At 36.9% G+C, this 20617-nt stretch overlaps 4 protein-coding genes across 4 annotated transcripts; 2 read left to right on the top strand and 2 right to left on the bottom strand.

The window, feature by feature from the left end:
• Positions 1 to 4676: 4676 nt before the first annotated feature.
• Positions 4677 to 6027, top strand: LOC126587266 (protein PHLOEM PROTEIN 2-LIKE A9-like). The gene is made up of 3 exons (XM_050252307.1): positions 4677 to 4836; positions 4960 to 5043; positions 5406 to 6027. The coding sequence occupies exons 1-3, from the start codon at positions 4784 to 4786 to the stop codon at positions 5809 to 5811; spliced, it is 543 nt and encodes a 180-aa protein (XP_050108264.1). The 5' UTR covers positions 4677 to 4783; the 3' UTR covers positions 5812 to 6027.
• A 2393-nt stretch (positions 6028 to 8420) lies between these two features.
• Positions 8421 to 12919, bottom strand: LOC126587265 (phosphatase IMPL1, chloroplastic-like). Its single transcript, XM_050252306.1, has 10 exons — positions 12497 to 12919; positions 11937 to 12004; positions 11614 to 11747; positions 11118 to 11206; positions 10741 to 10798; positions 10589 to 10641; positions 10348 to 10446; positions 10094 to 10207; positions 9223 to 9324; positions 8421 to 8875 (listed from the first exon to the last, which is right to left on the bottom strand). Exons 1-10 carry the CDS (start codon positions 12800 to 12802, stop codon positions 8777 to 8779), a joined length of 1122 nt encoding a protein of 373 aa, XP_050108263.1. The 5' UTR covers positions 12803 to 12919; the 3' UTR covers positions 8421 to 8776.
• Positions 12920 to 14468: 1549 nt separating this feature from the next.
• On the top strand, positions 14469 to 15485 carry LOC126586725 (cysteine-rich and transmembrane domain-containing protein WIH2-like). Its single transcript, XM_050251662.1, has 3 exons — positions 14469 to 14634; positions 14751 to 15108; positions 15214 to 15485. Exons 1-3 carry the CDS (start codon positions 14601 to 14603, stop codon positions 15275 to 15277), a joined length of 456 nt encoding a protein of 151 aa, XP_050107619.1. The 5' UTR covers positions 14469 to 14600; the 3' UTR covers positions 15278 to 15485.
• Positions 15486 to 15801: 316 nt separating this feature from the next.
• Positions 15802 to 20406, bottom strand: LOC126586455 (lecithin-cholesterol acyltransferase-like 4). Its single transcript, XM_050251296.1, has 11 exons — positions 20019 to 20406; positions 19370 to 19461; positions 18733 to 18851; positions 18428 to 18563; positions 18212 to 18263; positions 17865 to 17965; positions 17328 to 17510; positions 16933 to 17090; positions 16720 to 16774; positions 16572 to 16625; positions 15802 to 16462 (listed from the first exon to the last, which is right to left on the bottom strand). The coding sequence occupies exons 1-11, from the start codon at positions 20257 to 20259 to the stop codon at positions 16049 to 16051; spliced, it is 1605 nt and encodes a 534-aa protein (XP_050107253.1). The 5' UTR covers positions 20260 to 20406; the 3' UTR covers positions 15802 to 16048.
• Positions 20407 to 20617: the final 211 nt, after the last annotated feature.

The raw sequence follows: 20617 nt of genomic DNA, 5'->3' as shown, positions 1-20617 counted from the left end.
AAAATATGGTGAAAATACTCCCGGTTCGATCGTCGATCCAGATATTTGGAGCCGGAACGGTAACTAATCTTGGATCGATTTTGGTTGCTTGGAAAACCATGGGAGCAGGCTAGGCCATGGGAGTGAGCTGCTTGGCGAGAGCAGGCTGGGCCACGGGAGCAAGCTGGGCCACGAGAGTGGGCTGCTCGGCGAGAACAGGCTGGGCCACGAGAGTGGGCTGCTCAGCGGGAGCAGGTTGGGTCGTGGGAGCAGGCTTGGTTGTGAGAGCAGGCTTGGCCACAGAAGTAGGCTGCTCAGTGCATGCGAGTACGAGGCTTGGGTCATGGCTTTGGTGCCATGGGCCTTGGATGGCACGACTTGGGCTTGGGCCCGTGCAAGCTTGGATGGCACGGCTCAGGACGTGGTAGCGGTGCCATGGACCTCGCCGCGGGTAGTGGTGACCGTGGTGGCCACCGCGGTCCCATTTTTTGAATATTGGAATTTTCACTTGTGGAATTTTCTAAATTTCTAGCCATTGTATTTCTCTTTTACGTTTTATCAAAGAATCTTTGCAAACAAAAAATTCTAATAATAAGAACGTATGAAAAATCTACAAATGGACAAGAAAGTAGAAAAACCTTTTGATGCGGGAGTCTTCTACGAGTGTGTCTCTTCTCTCAATAAAAGCACCAATTTGTGGATGCAAATTTCTTCCTCCTTGATCTTGGACAAAATTGCGCCTACAAAACAATTAACACCTTTGGTTAAGGCCCAAAGCCTCATGCGCCCACGATGAATGGAGGGGATTTGGCCGAAGAACCTCCGATGCCAAAGTTAGAATTTAGAAAAAAAATGTTTAGAGAGTTTTTGGAGTTTTGCAAGAGTGTGGACCTAGGTTTTTAGAGAAAATGGGGTTCAATATATAGAGCATGGCTGGCCCTCTTGGGAGAGAGAGCGGCAGGCCTTTTGGGTAATTTTTGAGTGTAATGGGTAATTTATTTGGCAATTAATTAGGCCTGGCAATTCCTGACACGACCCGATAACCCGACACGACACGACCCGAAATTAACAGGTGTTTGAGTCGACACGATAACGAATCGGGTATTATCGGGTAACCCGATAAGCACCTGTTAAAATAACGGGTTGGTTCGGGTATACACGTGGGTAACACGATACACGATAAGCAGAATATTAATTTAATAATTTTATAACCCTAAAAAATACTGTAATAATTATATATAATAATTTAACAATTTTATACCCCTAAAAAGTTTAAAACTATAATTATATATATATATATATTAAATTAACTATAATAATTATATATACTATAATAATTATACCCCCAAAATATTAACTATAATAATTATATATATATATATATATTAAATTTTAAATTAAATATTATACCCCTAAAAAAACTATAATAATTATACGTACAAAATAAATATATTTAAATCTACATAACAAATAAATATATATATATACACACACCATTGAACTTGATGGGATACACGAAACTAATTTCAACGATCAAACCGTCAATCTTGTTTGTATATGGTTCGAGATCGCATATGCCAAAAATCACAAAAAACAAACATTCAGAGATCAAGTAATGAGACAAAACTTTTCGACGGTGATAAAACAAAAAATCACGATTTAACGGTTATTTTAACTTCGATTTTGATGATTTTTTACAAGTACACTTTTTGACCCTATACGAATACAATGAATGAATTCGATCGTCAATTTAAAATATTTACACAAGTGGATACCACAAAATCTTATGTTATACTTGATGAAAGTATAAATAAACTCTAAGTGTTAGTGAATTTATCGTTTTGATGGGATACGAATTCTATGAAACTAATTTCAACGATCCAACCGTCAAACTTGTTTGTATATGCTTCGAGATCGCATACGCCAAAAATCACAAAAAACAAACATTCAGAGATCAAGTAATGAGACAAAACTTTTCGACGGTTATAAAACAAAAAATCACGATTTAACGGTTATTTTAATTCCGATTTTGATGATTTTTTACAACTACACTTGTTGACCTTATACGAATACAATGAATGAATTCGATCGTCAATTTAAAATATTTACACAAGTGGATACCACTAAATCTTATGTTATACTTAATGAAAGTATAAATAAACTCTAAGTGTTAGTGAATCTATCGTTTTGATGGGATACGAATTCTATGAAACTAATTTCAACGATCCAACCGTCAAACTTATTTGTATATGCTTCGAGATCGCATACGCCAAAAATCACAAAAAACAAACATTCAGAGATCAAGTAATGAGACAAAGTTTTTCGACGGTTATAAAACAAAAAATCACGATTTAACGGTTATTTTAACTCCGATTTTGATGATTTTTTACAACTACACTTGTTGACCCTATACGAATACAATGAATGAATTTGATCGTCAATTTAAAATATTTACACAAGTAGATACCACAAAATCTTATGTTATACTTAATGAAAGTATAAATAAAGTCTAAGTATCTATGGTTTGGATGAGATACGAATTCTATGAAACTAATTTCAATGATCCAACCGTCAATCTTGTTTGTATAATTTGAATGGTTTTTAATGTTTGGTTTTTCTATACTTAGTTTATGCGAAAGAGAGTTCTGACGTGGAAAACCTTACCGAAAACATCATCAACATAACTCTTGAAGGCAATTGATCAAGCCAAAGTTCCAATACAATTTCCCTATGATGATCGATGAAAATTGAGGATTTTGTAAAAGAAATAACATTCAAACTTTGAGTTCTATTGGCAAGGTTTAAACTTTTGAGAAAGGCTTCACAACCTTGAAAACAAAAACTCTTTCATTTTGCATATCCTTGCACATTTAATATTTTATAATAGACTAGTGTATGGATGTTTTTTTATTAGGCTCTTATTTTCAAGTGTAGATGTAGTACTTAAATGACAAATATGTTTTAATGTTTTGAAGTAATATTTATGTGGTAATGTGTGGTATGTGCAAATTTAAGAAAAAAATATATTTTTCTTAACGGGTCATAACGGGTCGGGTCACTTTACCCGTTGGGTAAAGTGACCCGACCTGTTAAGGACCCGTTAAGATAACAGGTGTGACACGACACGACCCGTTAAGATAACAGGTGTTACACGAAAACGACACGAACACGACATACACGACCCGTTTGCCAGGCCTACAATTAATGGATCAATTAGGTAATTAATCCACTAATTGGCCAATTAACTCAATTTATATGGAATGTTTTGAAGGTTATGGAATAATTACCTTGTAGTGAATATAAGATGAGGATGGATGAAATAATTTTGAATTTGTTATCCTTTTTGAGCACTTTTGACTTGATTGAGGAATGACTGTCCACTGTTCACGCGTAGGAAATTCGATGTGCCTTAAGGGTAATTTTGTCCTTTTCACCCAAAAATCCACGTGTCACCTTGTGATTATTTTTGGCTCAACAATAGTGATATTCGAGGAGATCCATATATCGAAATGCTTTGCGTCACCAAAAGTGTGAGTTGCAAAATATACCCTTGGAAAAGAACCAATAGGCAATAGCCGTAGGGGGTTCATGCATCTAATAGTTTCTCTTATGTCACAATTATGCGTTGGTGGTAAACTTATATATGATTGGTGATGCAGAAAAGAAAACAAAGTGTCTCGAAAAGACAGGGGATAGAAACCTAGGAATCGCTCAACCAGGGGCAACGAAACACGCTCGACGTTGCTAATCGTGGATTTGCTCACACGACCAAGCCAAACGCTTGATTTTAGAAGGAGAAACAACTCACTTCAATTGCACAAAGCAAATAATATTTTAATTCATTTAAGTCTGCCAAATGGTTGTATTACGTCATAAGTTAAAGGAAAGATAAAGGAAGCATAAATGAATTACAACTTCCTAAAAGACTCACCATATTCTAAATGGGCTTAACAAATTTCTAAGTAATTAAAAGTGCACTGCCATTATTATTCCTATTCCAATTCCAATGCATGTGAGCAATTTCTAAGGTGTATGCTTGCTCCCGCATCAATTTGCCTCCCGAAAAGCGAAAGGGCAATGAAAATTAAGAAACAGTATATGAAGTGGCGGCCACAATTTTATTTTTTGAGTACATCGATCTATTTTCACATTAAAGGGATGGAGAGTTCAGGTAAACCACATAATGTGCAACTTAATTTAGTATCGAATTCGCCATTCATGAGATTCAAACCTAAGACCTCTTACTTCTAAATAAAGAGGAATATTACTAGACCGTAGTACTGACTAACAAGTGGTTGCCACCGTTGAAAATTGGGAAAATAGGTTGACTTATAAAGTTTGGCTTAATTCTAATACTAATTCATATTTTACATAGTAATCAAAGAAAATATATCGCACGTTGGAACATTTATTCAATACCGTTTACTAGCAATCCATATATATATATATATATATTCTTCTTTTAAAAAGCTAAGGAACCTTTCAAAATAAAAGGCAAGGGACCTTGTAACAAGTCAAAACCAATCACTTGATTCTCTATGCCTAATTCAATTTCATTATTAATTTGTTTTGGTTACATTTTCGTTTTGTTTTCTGGAGGCATTAGATTCTTTTCGGCCCACTGGATCATGGGTTTATAAAAAGGCTAGAGGTTAGACTAGAGGTTCTCCATCTTCAAAACCGCGCCAAAAGAAGAATATAGTGCCAGAAAACAAGAAGAAAACATAACTGCAGCAGCAGTATAAAGAAGAAGAAGAAGAAGAAGAAGAAGAAGAAGAAGAAGAAAACCGAGTTAGGTTTCGAAATGTCTCTGAGTACTAAACCTCATTTCCAAGCAGAGGAAGATGAAATAAAAAAACAGGAAAGGCCTCACAAATTTTTTAATTCATTGCTAAATGTCTTGTTAATATCGGAAAACAATCTTTCGCATATATCTAATCCCTTTCTGTTAAAAAGAGATTAATTGTATATTTGTGTTTTACAGGGAGATAGTTACATCCTCAAACCACGGGGACTTAGCATTGTATGGGGCAATGTTGAACACTACTGGAAATTACCTAAGAAGTAAGGAGTCAATTATCTGGAACTACGACAAAATCTTAAATATAATTGGTTATATACATCTGGTAATAGGAAAATGCTAATATCATTTCTCATAAGTATGGGAGCTACGCGTCTACTCCACTTATGTGTGCTTGTCCCGCCTTTTGAGATTTTTGCTTGGTAAATGTAGTTTAGACAGTCTCCTTTTGTTATTATGCACTCATTAAGGTTTAAATATTGTTGGAGAATAAGATCCCACATCGAGTATATGACAAAATATAATATGCAATTTATATATAGGAGTTTCCACTTCTAATATCAGCAAGCCCTTTTGTTTCGGCTTCACTATGTGAATAATTGGCTGCATACTATACATTTTGCAGGCTATCCAAAGGTGACTCTAATGACCCTGCGGAGCTGAAACAGGTTTCTTGGCTAGAAGTAACAGGCTCAGTTAGTTTAATGCCTACGAAGACATACCAAATCAGCTTAGACGTAGAAATGGCACCTAGTTCATTTGGTTGGAGAGATATACAAGCTTTCTTGATGGCCAAGGTAGGGAAAAGGGGCAAGTACAAATGGACCAAAGTTAAAGTAGTGCAGGATCCAAATGTAGGCAGATTCACAATTCCTGACAAAACCAGCCCGCCATTGAGAATTGAAGTTCTGCCCGCTAGTGTCGATAACATGCTTCACTTTGGTCTGTATGAAATCTGGAGTGGAAAATGGAAGGGGGGCTTGAAAATTCATCAAGCAAATGTGACAGAAGTAACTTCGACCTTAGCTTAAATTAGTCCGCAGTTCCCATGGTATTTTCTATATATACAATACACGTATGTAGTGAAATATTTTCTTCGTTGGGTTTTATATATGTGACTATTTAATAATGATAACTTACCTCATATACGGTTATTTGAGATCATATACTAGCTAGTATGAAGTATTTGCTACTGTAGCATGTATTTGTATCTCAGTCACATGAATAAATTATTTCTTATATATTCAGAGCCAGTTAATGAAATACATGTATGTGTATACGTACACCAAGTATATATATGCGTGGTTTTAGCTCCAAATTTTCAAAGGATGCACCACACCAGCAACTCAGCAAGAATTGGAGGAAGGGGAACTAAAACACTCAGAACTCAGAAGGCCGAAATTCCATCAAGACAACCAATCACTGCTCACGGAATTTAAACATATAGCGCACTCATATATAGGTTACGGGAACTACACTCGCATGTAGCTAGATGTGCTGATGCTGCAATTAATTCCCAGTTTCTGCGTAACATTATTCTTTAATCAGGATTAATAAGGGACGTTTATCATCATCCTGGTACTGAACAAAAGTGACTGTTTATATACGATAAATCATTATTATTTAGTTTGTAGAACTAAACAAACTCAATTTTGAAGATTTGGAACTCGGGTTCATGAGTTAGCTAGCGTGATTAACCCAAGTTACCCAACCCTTTCGTTCCACTGTGAGTCACTAACTAAACAAGAATTTAGTGACAAACTTGTTGCAGCATAAGGATGTTGCTGATGAAGATCAAAGGGTTGGAGTGCATCACAGTGCAGCTCGAAATTGAAGCAAATGTTCTTTCTTTGAATGTATGAAGGTTCAAGGAAAACTAATGAAAAATGTTTGAAAATTTTGAGTTTTAACGATAAACACAAAATAAAGGATAAAGTGAATAGTACCATGATTGACTTTTTATTGTAAAAATGTGGTTTTTCATTAAAATGAACAGTATCAGAAGTTTTTCGTTAAAGTCCCCAATATTCAAATGGAATGAACGGCCTAGATGAGAACATCTAAACGATGTAGAGTTAGTCACGTGTATTAGTGATTGGTGTTTTTAAGTTTACCCATGCGGTGCACGTGATCACTCTTATACGAGTGAACCGTGTGAAATCCTACTAGCATCACACTTTATGCGTGATGGCTTCCCCTCGTAATCGGATCTAAGAAAATACAAGGAATGAAATAGAGAGCAATGCACTCTCCTTCATAGAGCAACTGCCATTGTTCATTTCATGTTCTTCATTTTTTTCAGAAAACTAGTTCATAAAATCATCAAATCCTACTAAAACAACAAAGCTTCCAACTGCAGGAGCAAAAACTCACCTCCGAAAAGAGATACTGGCAGTAGAAACTGGTCAGCTTGAAGGTTGTTCGGGAGTCTTCAATTTAAATTCTTAGAATATTCCTCTAAGATTCTTGGAATATGCTTCAGAGAATCTTCGTAGGTTGAACTGCGATCAACTTCGACCGTTTGCGATGAATTGGGCTCAGAGGCGTATGTTGATTGTGGGCTTCTAGGACTTTCGTAAAGAATGTAACATGTTAGTCGTCCATTAAGGTTTGACTAATGATTTGTGTATTCCTTCAAGGATAAAGTAGTCATATTTGATAAGTTGCAAATGTGGCGTGTTCCTGTTGATCGTGATATTTTATGTTCCCACACTCATGATCACTTGCAAAAACAATGGTTACATTATAAACGAGAATAATATATCGGATGTGATGCCAGATATATGATTTGAGAATGAAGCTTTTACCACGTAAACAAACAAAAGTTTTACCACGTATGGAATAAAGGCTTTTCCGAAAGTACTTCCCAATCTAGTGCTTTCCCACATGGTCAAAATTTCAAAGTTTCCAAGCCATTGCTTGCTAATCATGCTTGATATCAACATTCTGAGAGACCGAAACCAAAGAATAAAAGGTTCGCAGGGGATCTTCTTGGGTTTCAAGCAAAAACTGTAGTCCTCACTCGTAGAAACAACTAGTTTAGCCCTGTCTTGCTATCTATATAAAGTAAAAATGTCACTGAATTGAAGAACCGCATGAAGAGATGGGGACCAGTTGGTCACAAGATGAGGCCTCACACTCAGTCTCAGCCTAGTGAGCAACCGACTAACAGTAAGGTAGAAGCGGAGAAAGGAGCAAAAGCAAAGCCGACTGTCTCTAAACCCACAGCAGTAGAGAGAGCTGCTGATCATCAGGCCAAACTGTCGGTGGATAACAACCAGGAAGCCGCAGCAGCGAAAGAAGTTAAGGAAGTAGAGAAAAGGACAGCAGCACAGCAAGTGAGGCGGCAGCAGCAGCAGCAGCTCCCACATAACTATGAAGCCATAGTGAAAGATCCTTACCAAGTTAGCTCCAAATGATCAAAACTTAAGCAACTTATCGAGCAGTGAGGTGGGAAATGGAAGAAAGGGCTAGTTATCGTCAAGGGCGTCGTCATTCGTCCTTGCAGAGTACTCAACAACTTCGCTGATGAGCACAGAAATAACGTTCTGGGCCTTTTTATTAAAGCAGAAATGAGAGAAGTGGATATGTAAGAAATGATCGGAACAGAATAACAAAACAATGATACACTTTTAACAACTCCCCAAACTTCACATTTTTATTTCTTACTTCTTCAGTAAAGTGAGTAAAATGATTTCACATAGGATCGACGACAAAGATCGGTCCATGATCATTAACGACGATTATTTCTGAATTTGAACAATTAAAACCCATTCCGGTCACTTGTCTATAGCAACATACGAAACATTATGCTGTAATTTACACCATTTTCATATCAGTAAAGGAAAGCATGCTGATATATAATACATATCATTTGCGCTTGACATGTAATTTACAGTAAACGTCGCTAATGAAACAATGAGAGACCACCTTCCTGTTGAAGATATGTTCTCAGCATGACTGGCAAAAACAAAGAAAAAAGAACTGACAGGTGCATCAAATGTCTGTTGTGTAATCTTCCGGCTTGTACCACAATGAGAAATCGATTCCTTTGCTCTTCAATTTCTCAGTTGCAGGTGCAATCCTCTCCAAAAGCTGCTTTGTACAATAAATAAATTCTAGAATTATTTCTTTAAACCCACTAGTGCATCTAATACAATTACAATCTACGACGTCTTTCAAAGGAAATTAAAGCACTACTCAGAGCTCTGTTACAGAGTTACAGTAATCATCTGCGCTCTACTCACTCCCCCCGACCTACCCTAACCCAAAAATTGGAGGACAAAAATGGAAAAGGGAAAGGAAAACTTATCTCTTCATGAGATTAGTGGTAGTAACGGAAGGGCAATGAAAATTAAGATCATGCATTATATAACGTGGTTAGATCTCAACACATAAGGTTTTGTAAACAGATTCTGGATAAAGAAGAAGATAAGACTAACCTTGCCATGCAGCACACCATTGGATACCAAGACAGATCTATCAAATACAGAAAATTTTCCGCCATCCATGCACGTAACATATCCTCCGGCCTCTTCAACTATCTGCTCAAAATTGCATTACATATTCTATGAATAATTGAAGTCACACATCTGGTCACTAAAATATCTGCTGAGGGAAAGGGGAACTAAATCTTCATGCATCAGTTTAAGCATCTTGTTACATGAGATTTAGATTGTCCTACTCCTACACGACACTTCCTAATACTTTCCATAAAAATGTAAAGGATATGTAAATGACAGAAAGTCTACTATTTGTATATTCATCATGAATAAACTATTCATTGACATATTATTTCGTTACGTGCTTGATTCCTGATGATTACTTTGAGTATTCACAACTTTTTCCAAGTATTAAGTACAACCAGACTATAAAAATGAAAAAAACTTACCATGTATTGAAAGTTAAACTAAGTAAATATCATATTATGTTAGTTATATAGGACCAAATTGCTATAGAATTATGCTAGTTAAATTGGACCAAATTGGTATAGAATTATGCTAGTTAAATCGGACCAAATTGTTAGAAAAGAAACAATATCATATTATGCTAGTTAAATAGGACCAAATTGCTATAGAATTATGCTAGTTAAATCGGACCAAATTGCTAGAAAAACAATAAAACTAAAATTAAGAGATAAAAAAGAAAATGCTACGGCCACTATTATGTTTTAACAAAACGAAAACATGAAGGTGTTCTGTTGAGTGTGCTATAACAATGAATACTTCCACATAAGCATTCATTTGACCGCTTGTGGATTAAAATAATTATGCTGTAAACCCTGACAGATGCATGTGTGAGAAAACACATTACCAAAACACCAGCTGCCATATCCCATGGCTTTAGCCGATATTCCCAGTATGCTTCTACAATCCCAAGAGCTACATGGCACATGTCTACTGCAGCTGCACCGAGCCTTCTAACACCCTGAACATTACAATATGGGGATAAAACCAAGGCGAACAAAGGGTTAAACTCATAGAGAGAGAGAGAGAGAACTAGGAAGTTAATTAATCCTAAAGCACAAATAAAAATAGCTTGATACTGAAAAAAAGGTGAACATATACCCTGCTGATGTCGGTAAACTCTTTAAATAACTCTATGTTGGTGATCCATGCATCATCATGTTCATAACCAAATCCAGTAACAAGAAGTGATCGTCCCACCTGAAGTATGGAAAAGTATGAGCCTCAATGAAATATGAAATGGTTTCACCTTTACAGAGTACGCCTTGACACATGAGATAGCTCATCATTCTCTCTTACAAATTTCAACGCTTTTTTCCTTCTAATAAAATCAATAACTGACCTCATCTGTTTGGCTCACGTGAATTTTTTGGCCATTACAAAATGCTCCCCCACCTATCATAAGTTCATAACACAGGTTATCAATCAAAGCTCAACTGTATACTTAGAAAATCAAATAAAGCAGAGACAACTATTTAGACAGAACTTTCATACCAGCACTAGCAGAAAAAATGCGAGTATTCCAACACATAGGCCCCCCAACGAACTCTACCTGAAAATATAACGGAAAACCAACACGTTATTTCCCCACTATGTCAATCATAGACATTATAGTATAACATAATTGTTGGTCCACATAACAGTTTGAGCTTTTGAGAATAATGATAAATCAATAACATTTGTCATGGTAACAAAGTAAGAGATCCTGAGTTCAAATCATTGCATTGCAACCTTGAAATATAACACTTTTGACTCTAATAGTGAGGCCCATATGTGAGGGGGGAGTACAAGAAAATCAAATAGACATCTTAACACATTATGCAATCATGCAAGCAACATGTCAAATAAAATCTATTCTATGTGATCAGTACCACAGCAGCAGCAGCAGGTTTTCCTCGAAATAGAACTCCCACAGAAACTGCAAAGCTCGGATAACCATGTGCAAAATTTGTTGTTCCGTCTACAAAGAGATCAGATGTTAGATAAGACAAAACTAAGGAATTTTCAAGTTACTGCTACTATTAGTTAAATAACGGGTATCTGGACATAAAACGCTACCCCAGCTACCACCCTAAAATATCTTTCCAATTTTATTTCAGCCGTTAGAATGTCCATCTCTACACTTTCACTCATATGAACTTTCGGCTATCTATATAAACATAAGGTTTACAGCTACTATTAGTTATGGAAAAAGTAATGGTAAAAAATATTGACGCAAGAATTATGAAAGCTGAAACAACCTGGTAATTGATTTATAGTAAATCATGTTCCGAAACACCAATATCAGAAACCATATCATACTTGATAGAGTCTTGAAAACCCCAATATGCACAAGCATAGCTATACTGCACCTTAGAAGATACTAACCTAAAGGATCAATGCACCACATATAATCAGATGATGTATCTCCAGTTATTCCACCCTCCTCTCCAAGAATAAGGTGATCTTCGAAGTTCTTTCTCACAACTTCTAAAATTGCTGCTTCACTCTTTTTATCTGTTCTGCAAATTGTTGTCATATCACACGAAAATTCCTGATAAGTGAATTTCCCTTCATGATTAGTGAATCTTACTTGTAAGTAAAAGGTTCAACCTTAAACTTCTACTCTATATTATAAAGTGTTATCATTACAAGTCAATTAAAGATGAAAGCATACGCCGCTAGTGAAAGCACGTCGATTTAGTTCTTACTCAGTGACTAAGTCTGTTAGTCCTTTATAGGTAATATTCCGAGGCTTATTAACAGCCTCCATCACAACCTGAAAAAAAGATGCAAATACCATAAGCTATAAGAAGTTCATGATGATTCAATAATGGACAAAACGGCACATACTACAGATAACGCGTGAATCAACATACTTTCTAGCAACAAAACAATAATATGATATATCGCAACGGCAATGTTTCTCCTTTAATACCGCTTTTTAGTGGAAATAATTTAACTATATGCAGTTGCTAACTCCTATCAGGATGAAATTTAACAACTTTCATCCCCTAAACATATATTTAACGGGCAAAAGGCGTTTTCGGAGTAAATTAACACACTCTCAGAGCAAACAAAGGCATTATCAAAAGGCAACAATGCTTCCAAAATCAAATTAACCTAACCCAACAGGATTAAAAACAATAAAATTCAAGCATTCCCCAGAAGAAACAACGCAAATTCCATCTGGGTTCTTCTTCAAATTACAGAATTTACGAAATGCCGGCACATTCAAAGAATCAAAAAAGCAGAGTGCTAAAGAGAAAACCTCAGCGCCAGTCTTAGCAGCCTTCTCAACCACTCCAACGAGCTGACCAATTGGAATTGGTCCAGTTGAATTGGCGCCAACTTTCACATACAGCTCCTGGTTCGGAATTTCAGACAACACAGCCTTTGTGCAGAGACTTCTCGCCGGTTTGGCAACTGAAAGTCCAAATCTTTGAAACCCATGTTGCAGTTTTTGCTTTGAGTTCAGTAAAAGTGAGTGGTTAGGTCGATTGGGCGGTAAAATTGATCTGGGTATTTGAGAAATTCTCAGAGGAACGTTTGGGGAGAAAACCAGAGACCTGCCCATTTGAACCGAATGAAGATTAAGGTGTTGCTAATTTTCCTCAGTATTAACTTGCAGTGTGTTTCTGCCACGAAATTTGCTCAAGGGTATCAGGTGATGAAGGTGGAAGCATCTTTTTGTGTTCCACACACTTTGGACACTTGTTCCTCCCATTTTTTACTTTTACTTTCATATTTTACACCCAAAAAAAAAAAAAAAACTTTAACCTCTCTAATGTATTCACTCACTGTAAATTTGGCTGCTGCTTTTTCTTTTCTTTCTTTGCTACCATCGGTTTGTAACATCTAATTGAGCAGATAGCAATTTTAACCATTATATAATATATATATATATAGACACACAATTCCAAAGAAGCTAACATGTTTGCTAATGATTTAGTTAATTTGGCATGTAACTACATCCAATTTTGTATTTAGAGATGGTGTTCAGTTGGGAGATTTGATTAATGTTACATACCACGGAAGTTCTATTATGTGCTCTAGTATTATTAATTTATTACAGACATCGAAGTAATAGATGGTTGGATGTGCATATTGGAAAACTCCTTTATACCAATGCTTATCTAAGAAGTAAATTTATACCAAACTGAAGGGTTGGGGCTTATACTCCAACATGTATTTCCATGGCTAGAAAGGCTTCTTCAATCCAGCCGTACCTTACCCACGATCGACCCGGGGCTTTTGAGCGAGCAAACCACTTCTCGGCAAGCTACCGTTCTTTCATAATCAGGGTCTTTATCCGCCTAATTGTAATATGATGGACTTCTTCACTTCTACTTTGTAGCCTCGATCGAAGGTTTTAGGAGTAAGGTATATGTAAGGATTTAAACCGATGTTCTTGCTGTCCATCTAGAAGAGCAATTTTGTTAAGTGAAGCGCGGATGGGATGGGGTGCAATCGGAAGCCTCCTTTTCTTTCTAGCCCCGTCTAATACCAAATTTTCGATCGGGATTAATAACGAAGCCTTAGTAAGGAGAGATTTTTCAATGTGATCGGTGCATGTGATGGTACACCAGGTGTTACTATGCAAATTATGGAATATGTGTGTTAAAAAGTTAATAACAAAGCCTTAATAAGAGCAGTTGTCGAACGGAATCCAATTTAATACTATTTAAGCAAGCATGGGACTACTAATCCTAGCTATTCTACTCCCACATAACGCGGTGCAACAAACGAGCCCCTATTGTGTTTATTCTCTCCATCGTCTTCAAGACTTCACAGTTTGAACATGGAAATAAAGCAGAGAAGCTTCTCCTTTGACTTTGAAAGCATCATCAACCACCCAACAAACAAACAAACAAGCAGCCAGCAAGGAGCAGGTCAGTATGCCACGTGTTAAAAACTGATAGGTCTGCGTGAGTTTTATGTAAAGGAAGGCAGATTCTCTGCCCTCCCACTTCCCTTGTCCTCCCAGCCTTCCTGTTTGTGTGGTGACGGTTAAGTTACGTTAATATTTTATATTACTATTTATTTTTATCTTATTATCTTTATAAAAAAATAATATAAAATATTGACGTGACTTAAACGTGATCATATAAAATAGGAAGGTAAGGGAAGTGGAAGGGCAGAGAATCTGCCTTAAGAGAGAGGGAGGGAGAAATGGAGGCGATAGATTATTTCAGAATTTCAGATTTCTCCTACAAATGCAACGAAACTTCACATATTCACGCGTTTGGGGCCGCCAAGTCTGAAAAATTATATTGAAGGACTAAACAACTATATATACATAAAACCATATGCTCTCAAAACCCTAAATCCGCATTCTCCTAATTAAATTCATTTTTTCTGTAAAAATCTGTAGCATGAGTCACTACAACCATCAAAATCAGGCTCCAGGTAAAAATCTTCCATACATATTTACAAAATTGTTTTAAGTGGTTGTAGTAATATTAATTAGTACTTATGATTATCTTCAACAAAATAATAATTTGATTTGACGTACCGAATTGCAGCGGTATATCCACCACCCCCCATCTCATACTCTCCGCCGCCTGCCGGCGCATACCAAGGGTATCCGCCTCCGTCGTATCCGCCACCACCACAAGTTCATCAAGGATACAATACTAGTACTCAAGGCGGTCCATATGTTGTAGTTGCACCACCAGTTGCTTACCCTATGAAAAGTGATGGTCCTGGAGCTGGATACCCCCAACAGCCAGCTCCCTATCAGCAGCACCAACAGCCACCTCCCTATCAGCAGCAACAGCCACCTCCCTATCAGCAGCAGCAACAGTCACTTCCCTATCAGCAGCAGCAACAGCCACCAAAATCTCATCGCCATCACAGAGGTGGTGGATTTTGGGCCGGATGGTAATTAAACATTCTTTCTTAATATATCCTCCTACTTAATTAATTAATTTCTGTAAAATATGTAATCAAAATCAACTAACTATTTCTTATGTATATATATTGCAGTTGTTCTGCCATGTTTTGCTGCTGCCTCTGCGATTTATGCTGCTTGCCCTGCTCAATCTTTTAATCTTTTAGAAGATCATCCGTCGTGCGTGCACCGACCGGCCGGTCTCTCAAATCTCAATAATCTTTCCTTAATTCTGTCTATGCTAGCTGATTTCCATACAGTGAAGATTCATTCTCTTATGTGTAAAGTTTTGTAATATATAATGGCACACGATTTTTGACGCACAGTTTGTGTACTTCGTAATATATTTCAACGTTTTCAACCGCGATTTTTATAGATTTCTGGCGCGCTTAAATTCAGTTTGAAGTTCTTGATTCATTCTATGCATACAGAAATCCATTGAGCAAGTTCCCCACTCGATTCACAGTAGTTCAATTAAAAGTTAAATTTCTTAATGCGCAAGTTATTTATTGTACGTCGAATTGCATGATCTTGAAAGAAGATGATTAAGTGCTTCACCATTCTCGTCTAAATAAGATAACATCGAAATTTTAGGACAAATCATTTCATCGTTATATATGTAACTACTTCAACCCGCATACAAGACCCTATCGCGCATGAACAATAAACGAAGGGAGAAGAAATAAGGCACAAAAGTGTCATTTGACATCAGTTAGAACAACTCATTGTATTATCTGCCAATGAATTGAAGATCTTGTTATATATACAAAGACACCTGCATATCCAACATTCACGAAAGAATGCAGCTCTGTTATCATGAGCAGCTCCTATTTACACGTTACAATCACACAAGCGAATCCGAGCACATAAATGGATACATACAGAAGAGCATTGTTTCATGAAATACAACCGAGGATGCGTTACTTATATTCAGGCATCGACTGACACACTTAGAGCATTCAGCTCCACATGCTGCTTTCCCTCGCTCCGAGGGTGAACAGTAAGAGTTGCGCAGGCTTCAGCTCCCACTTCAGAAACGGATATGGAACTCACCACAGGCTTTTCATCAGCGGCGGCTGAATGAGAATTCTTGTGATCAGCGTCTTGGCATTCTGAGATGATTTCCCACTCCTCTTTTAGAGAAGTTACTTCCAGACCTTTCTCATTGTGCTTCTCCATTTCAAACGCAGTGGGTAGAATCACATAATCGTTTACAGGGTTGTAGTAAGGGTCATGGTCTGCCTTCAACCAGTGCTTCAGTATCCGGAACACATGGTGCTCACAGAGAATTCCTCGGTGCTCGCCAGGGACTCCAACCCTTGCGGCAGCATTAAGCCCATCTGCCTGGAATTCACAAAAATGGAAGCTTATTAATATTGGCAATTCATATGACCAAAACAGATTTGAATGAGTGAAAATCCAGTTTAAAGTATGGGCAGGTAAGTTGACAAACCTTAGCTGATTCCACTGGGACTGTCCCATCACCATCAACGCATACATAATTAGGCTGATCAAATGCGAAATTGGGTTAGGTTTTATAATTGTAATCTCCTTGAAAATCATACAAACACATCATAACACCACCATGAAACGATAATAACCTGGAAATATCGCAGCTGTTGTAGATCTGTGACAGGTGTTCCTTCATTCCCATAGCTGCAGAGTAGTGACTTAGATGTTAAACTAAGCCATGATAAAAAGAAATTCGTACCTGGAAGTGTTTTATTACCACTTGAAACTTTTATCCTAGAATTATCTAAAATAGCAGGGAAGCAGCAGAAATTTTTTATTAAAGCATTTCATAGAGGTATTACCAAACACTATGAGGTGTCTCGAGATTCATCCCATATATATTGTAGAATTTAACTTGAGGAGGAAGTTTCGCCTGAGATATAATCTTGCGTGTTTCATTAGCCCATTTCAGGATTTCCATATTAAATGGTAGGGGAATATCTTCACCGTCATGATTGACCTGACATGATGAAAACATGCAGTGCAAGTTTAGATAAGCCATACAAGTGTACATTAAAAGGAAAACCAATTTATAAAGATATTATTATTACTTTAAAGAGAAGAATAAAAAAAATAAAAAATCTAGGATAGAAGAGACAATGCAACCTCATCTCATAGGAGAGAAGGGACCATGCAAGCAAACTCTTCTTTAAATTACATTTCAAAAGAACACCAAATAATATATGGTGGCGCTGACCGTATTATTTGCAAGAGCTTCCTTAAAAATCTGTACGCTCTCTACCAGGGGGTAAGACTCTAGCATAATTTGAGATTTCCCGTCACCATCAGGCCTACCTCTCCACATTTCCAGAAGCGGAGGATGTTCCCATTGAAAATCAAGACAAGCCATCAACTCATATATTGATGGGCACTCAATAAGCTGGAACATTGCAACAATCCTCAGTAAGAAAAAAAAAATGGATGCAAAGAAGAAATATATGTTTGTGAAATGCACAGATTTGGAATATAATACATGTGTGTGTCTATGGACCCACAAGCATCTTCCCTTAACAATCCAACTAATTCATGAAGAATTTTTTATCAAATGCTATACTTTCAAATACGTCTACCATCTTATGTTTTTTTTGTTTTAATTTAAAAATATTGTCTTCTAACAAATAAGTTTCTTCACCCCATAAAAATGACGATTTTGTTTCAAATTCCACAAATGGGGTGTATGTGCTTAAGGTCTAGAATGTTAAGTTGTTAACAGCCCATATCAATGGACTCATACCAGTTGGTGCATGCTCCATTTTGATATAAAAAAATTCTGTTCCCACCCATCAACAAATGACATTCCATTTAAAAAGGTAGATGTGACATATCCAGGTGCACCTGCACGACAATGAAAAGCAACAAATTAGCTTTTGTTTAATCTTTCACCTGAATAGTTAAACCTTTAGAAATGAATCTAGGAGCAGCATAACAACTGAGATTATACAAGCTATTAGAGGTTGACTTCAAACTAAACTTCAAATTACATTTTGTTATACACTTCAAACTAGCTATTAGAGGTTGACTTCAAACTAAACTTCAGTTTACAATTTGTTATACAAATAATAATTGTACATGAACACTTACCCTGGAATGGTGCAGCAATTGCAATCCACTTGTTCACGTATTTCTCAAAAACCTGTGAAACAAATGGCATCAAATTATAGGATATAATTTGTAACACACAAATTAGACCATATTATTAAGCTGCATTTGATTCAATGAAGGAAAGGGGGGTGGCCTTAGCAAAACAAGAAAACGAACAAGAATATTATTACTCAAGAGGCAGAGTGAACTCCTTACATCACTATGCAAGCACATGAAACATTTCACAAGAAGGCCCCCCATAGAATGAGTTATGATGGTTATCTTTTTCCCTCCAGAAGCCTCATACACTGCCTCTAATTTTGCAGCTAAGCGATCCAATGTCTCCTGCAGCCTAAATGAAAACAAAGCATAACCATATTGAAAACCATGACCATGGTGGACACCTAAACAAAGCAAATCCTTCACAATTCGATGTTGAGTTGGAGAAAGGGCGAAAACCATTTATAAACTTTCAAATAAATCTTTTGAACTTTTAAGTGGCATTCAAATAAAGCAGATACCTGTTGCTTTGGCGGAAATCATATCCAAACCCAAAAAGTGTTTTCCCCTCTTGGAAACCCCACTTGGTCAATTCAACAATCATGTCATGGAAATAATATACACCTTCCTGTCCAATCACCTGCAAGGGACAAACCGTCAATAGAATTTTATCATTGGTTCAACCTCATTACTCCAGAAAACCACTCAAGAAATCATGAGATAAGATTTCCTATAACAAGAAATATAAGCATTAAATACAGTACAAAATTTTGATAAGTTAAATTATTATTATAAGTTTTCACTTAAACAACACTGCTATATCAGTTTGGCATGTAATGAATCATCCACTTATAACAAATAAATAGCCAAAAAAAAACCCGCTTGCACAAATTATAGAAAGCAAATAAAAGGGTTATTTGAGAGTTCTAGATTGTTGTTGGGAAGAAACGAAGTTTCATTTGGTGTAGGAATTAGCAAGGAAAGAAGCAAAAGGTATAAAATATCAGTCTGGCGTGTAAAAAAGGAAACCTACAAAGAAATCTATAACAAGGAGCATGCATGAAAAGAACCCTAAAAAATCAAAGTTATCTTCTGTAAGTAATATGTAATACATGTGTAATGCAAATTTAGAACACACAACACAATGTAGTAACATACCATGTCAGGGTCCAAGGCGTCAATTGCCTGAAGTCCATATCTACCTTCAGGGACCACTATCCTTGCTTTTGGATCCATAGACTCAGTTTTACCTGTTTAACAAATAGATCATTATTTCTATTGCTCCATAGAAGCACCGCTGTAATTATATATAATGCATTCATATAGTTCCAATCAAAAACCCGCTTTTCCTATATGCATGTGAGGGAGTGCAAGGATATTGACCAATGCATTAGAAAGCTTTCCAAACAATTCAAGCTAGAGCTGATATGTTTTCGTGCCCTGCCATACACCATTGTAGGTAGGGCACATGTGCCACACATGAATTGAAGTAACAAACTCTTAAAAGTTAACCAGCAAATTGTCGGAGCTGGTTTTCAAATTATGTATATGTAAATAAAAAAAAGACGATACTTTGTTATCACATTTGTATCACAAAGCATTCCCTTCATATGAAAAAGTTGTATGTTAGACAATTTCAGCTTCAGAAACAAAATTGAACTATGGCAACTCGTATACACAAGAAACTTTATCGTGCAATTAGAACCAGCAGAATTTTCCCTCTCTAAATTCTATAATTTTCTCAGCAACCAAACACAAAGCAGCCAAAATTTCTTCCCAGGAATTTCAAACTTATCAACGAATTTACCTGTTGAAGGATCGAAACGAGACCAAAGCTTGGTCCGAAACGTGTAGTCAGCACTAAGGATCCGAACCCAGACGCGCTCCTCCGCACCACTCTCTTCATCGACGGCGTTCAAGACCGAACCGGCGATACCCGGAACCAGCAGAACCGGGTCGAGATGAGGGTCCACGTAGGGCTGGGGCTTCTTGATGAGCTTCAACCAGAGCTCCACCGACTTCAAAATATCCTCCAACAGCATCGCCATTTCGCCCCCAATCAAAACCCTAACTTACGAATTTCGAATTGAACAGATGTCGAATGCTGAAATTGGAGCCTGAAATTTGATGGAAGTTGGGGAAATTAGGGCTCCTGAGCCGTGAAGGAAGGTATGCAATTCCGCGTTAAGTAGGGGAGACGATGACGAGATATAGAGAGATGTAACTCGCAAAACGACAAATCGGCAGAATTATTGGACGGGTTCTATATACGGTCACACGGCGTATAAGGTTGAGACATCCTAATTCACCAAAGTTACGTATCTGGACTATTGAAATTTGATTTAACGATTACAAATATAACTACATTTTAAAATTTATTATAACTTTAACCATTTGACCTAATTT

The sequence above is a fragment of the Malus sylvestris genome, chromosome 10 (genome assembly GCF_916048215.2).
Source record: "Malus sylvestris chromosome 10, drMalSylv7.2, whole genome shotgun sequence".
NCBI lineage: Eukaryota > Viridiplantae > Streptophyta > Magnoliopsida > Rosales > Rosaceae > Malus > Malus sylvestris.
The sequence above is the reverse complement of the archived record's forward strand: the minus strand, read 5'-3'. Positions and strand labels throughout refer to the sequence as shown.